Source organism: Stegastes partitus, unplaced genomic scaffold, assembly GCF_000690725.1.
Source record: "Stegastes partitus isolate 25-593 unplaced genomic scaffold, Stegastes_partitus-1.0.2 Scaffold295, whole genome shotgun sequence".
NCBI lineage: Eukaryota > Metazoa > Chordata > Actinopteri > Pomacentridae > Stegastes > Stegastes partitus.
The window spans coordinates 247303-248528 of NW_007578026.1; the positions used below are offsets into that span (position 1 = coordinate 247303).

Genomic DNA, 1226 nt, shown 5'->3' on the forward strand with positions numbered 1-1226 from the left:
ACAAATATTTGGACAGAAATGTGTATTTTAGCTACAATAATAGAATTCATGAGTTAAGAAAGTGCTGTTTCAGATCAATAAAGCTTTAGCACCATATTGTAGTATTTTGGTGGAACAAACCTTATAAACGAAGACTCATTAAAGTACTAATTTAGACAAATCAAGCTGTAACACCACACGTTGAGCCTGATTGTGGTGCTTTGGTGGAAGCAGACCTGCGGTGGGACTGAAGCTGCAGCATCCTCACAATAAACTGGGAATTCAAAGTCCCACAGAACAACATTAGACTACTTGCCTGAGTAAAAGCCTGCTAGAGAAGCCTCTTGGCACCGGTTCTCGCTTTCATTAATACTTTTATCTGCAGGCGCAGCGTCTCTCCAGCAACAAACCAGCTGAACTAAATGAGTGTCTAATTAGGGCGCTACATAAAGGGCTGTCCGGGAGCCAGAGCACCGGGAAGATCACTCCTGAAGCACTCGACCCAGCGCCAACATGACCAACGACATATCCAAGAAGAAGGGGAAGAGTTCGAGCGAGAAGAAGGCGAAGAGAAAAGCCAAGAGACGAGAGACTTACGCCATGTACATCTACAAAGTTCTCAAACAGGTGGGTGACTGACGGGAGCGCGCCGCGCCGACGGTAACGACCGCTCCCACGCGCTTCCCAGTGACCCCGCGGCCATGTGCGTGTCTCCCGCAGGTTCATCCGGACACCGGCATCTCCAGCAGAGCCATGAGCATCATGAACTCCTTCGTCAACGACCTGTTCGAGCGCATCGCCACCGAGGCGTCCCGGCTGGCGCAGTACAACAAGCGCTCCACCATCACCAGCCGGGAGGTGCAGACGGCGGTGCGGCTGCTGCTGCCCGGGGAGCTGGCCAAGCACGCCGTGTCCGAGGGCACCAAGGCGGTCACCAAGTACACCAGCTCCAAGTGAGCCCGCACATGTGCTGCGACGAGCGCCTCAGCTTTTATTTATATATGTCTATTTTTTTTGCTGATCGATTCAATAAAAGCACAGAAAGCTGATGGTCTTTTTTTTTTTTTTTTCTTCCCTCCCATTTAGAGCATTAACGTCAGCGTTAACCACTAGATGGGGTAATTGCACATCTGTCACGTTACAGGCTTATGATTTACGAATATTAATGTGTCATACATCCAGAGGGACTGTCAGCTGCAGCTTCACCGGAAATAAAAGTGGCTCAGTGTCAATTTTAAATGTTTCTT

General features: G+C 49.2%; 1 protein-coding gene across 1 annotated transcript; it reads left to right on the plus strand.

The window, feature by feature from the left end:
- Window positions 1-492: 492 nt before the first annotated feature.
- On the plus strand, window positions 493-939 carry h2bk1 (H2B.K variant histone 1). Its single transcript, XM_008283020.1, has 2 exons — window positions 493-606; window positions 700-939. Exons 1-2 carry the CDS (start codon window positions 493-495, stop codon window positions 934-936), a joined length of 351 nt encoding a protein of 116 aa, XP_008281242.1. The 3' UTR covers window positions 937-939.
- Window positions 940-1226: the final 287 nt, after the last annotated feature.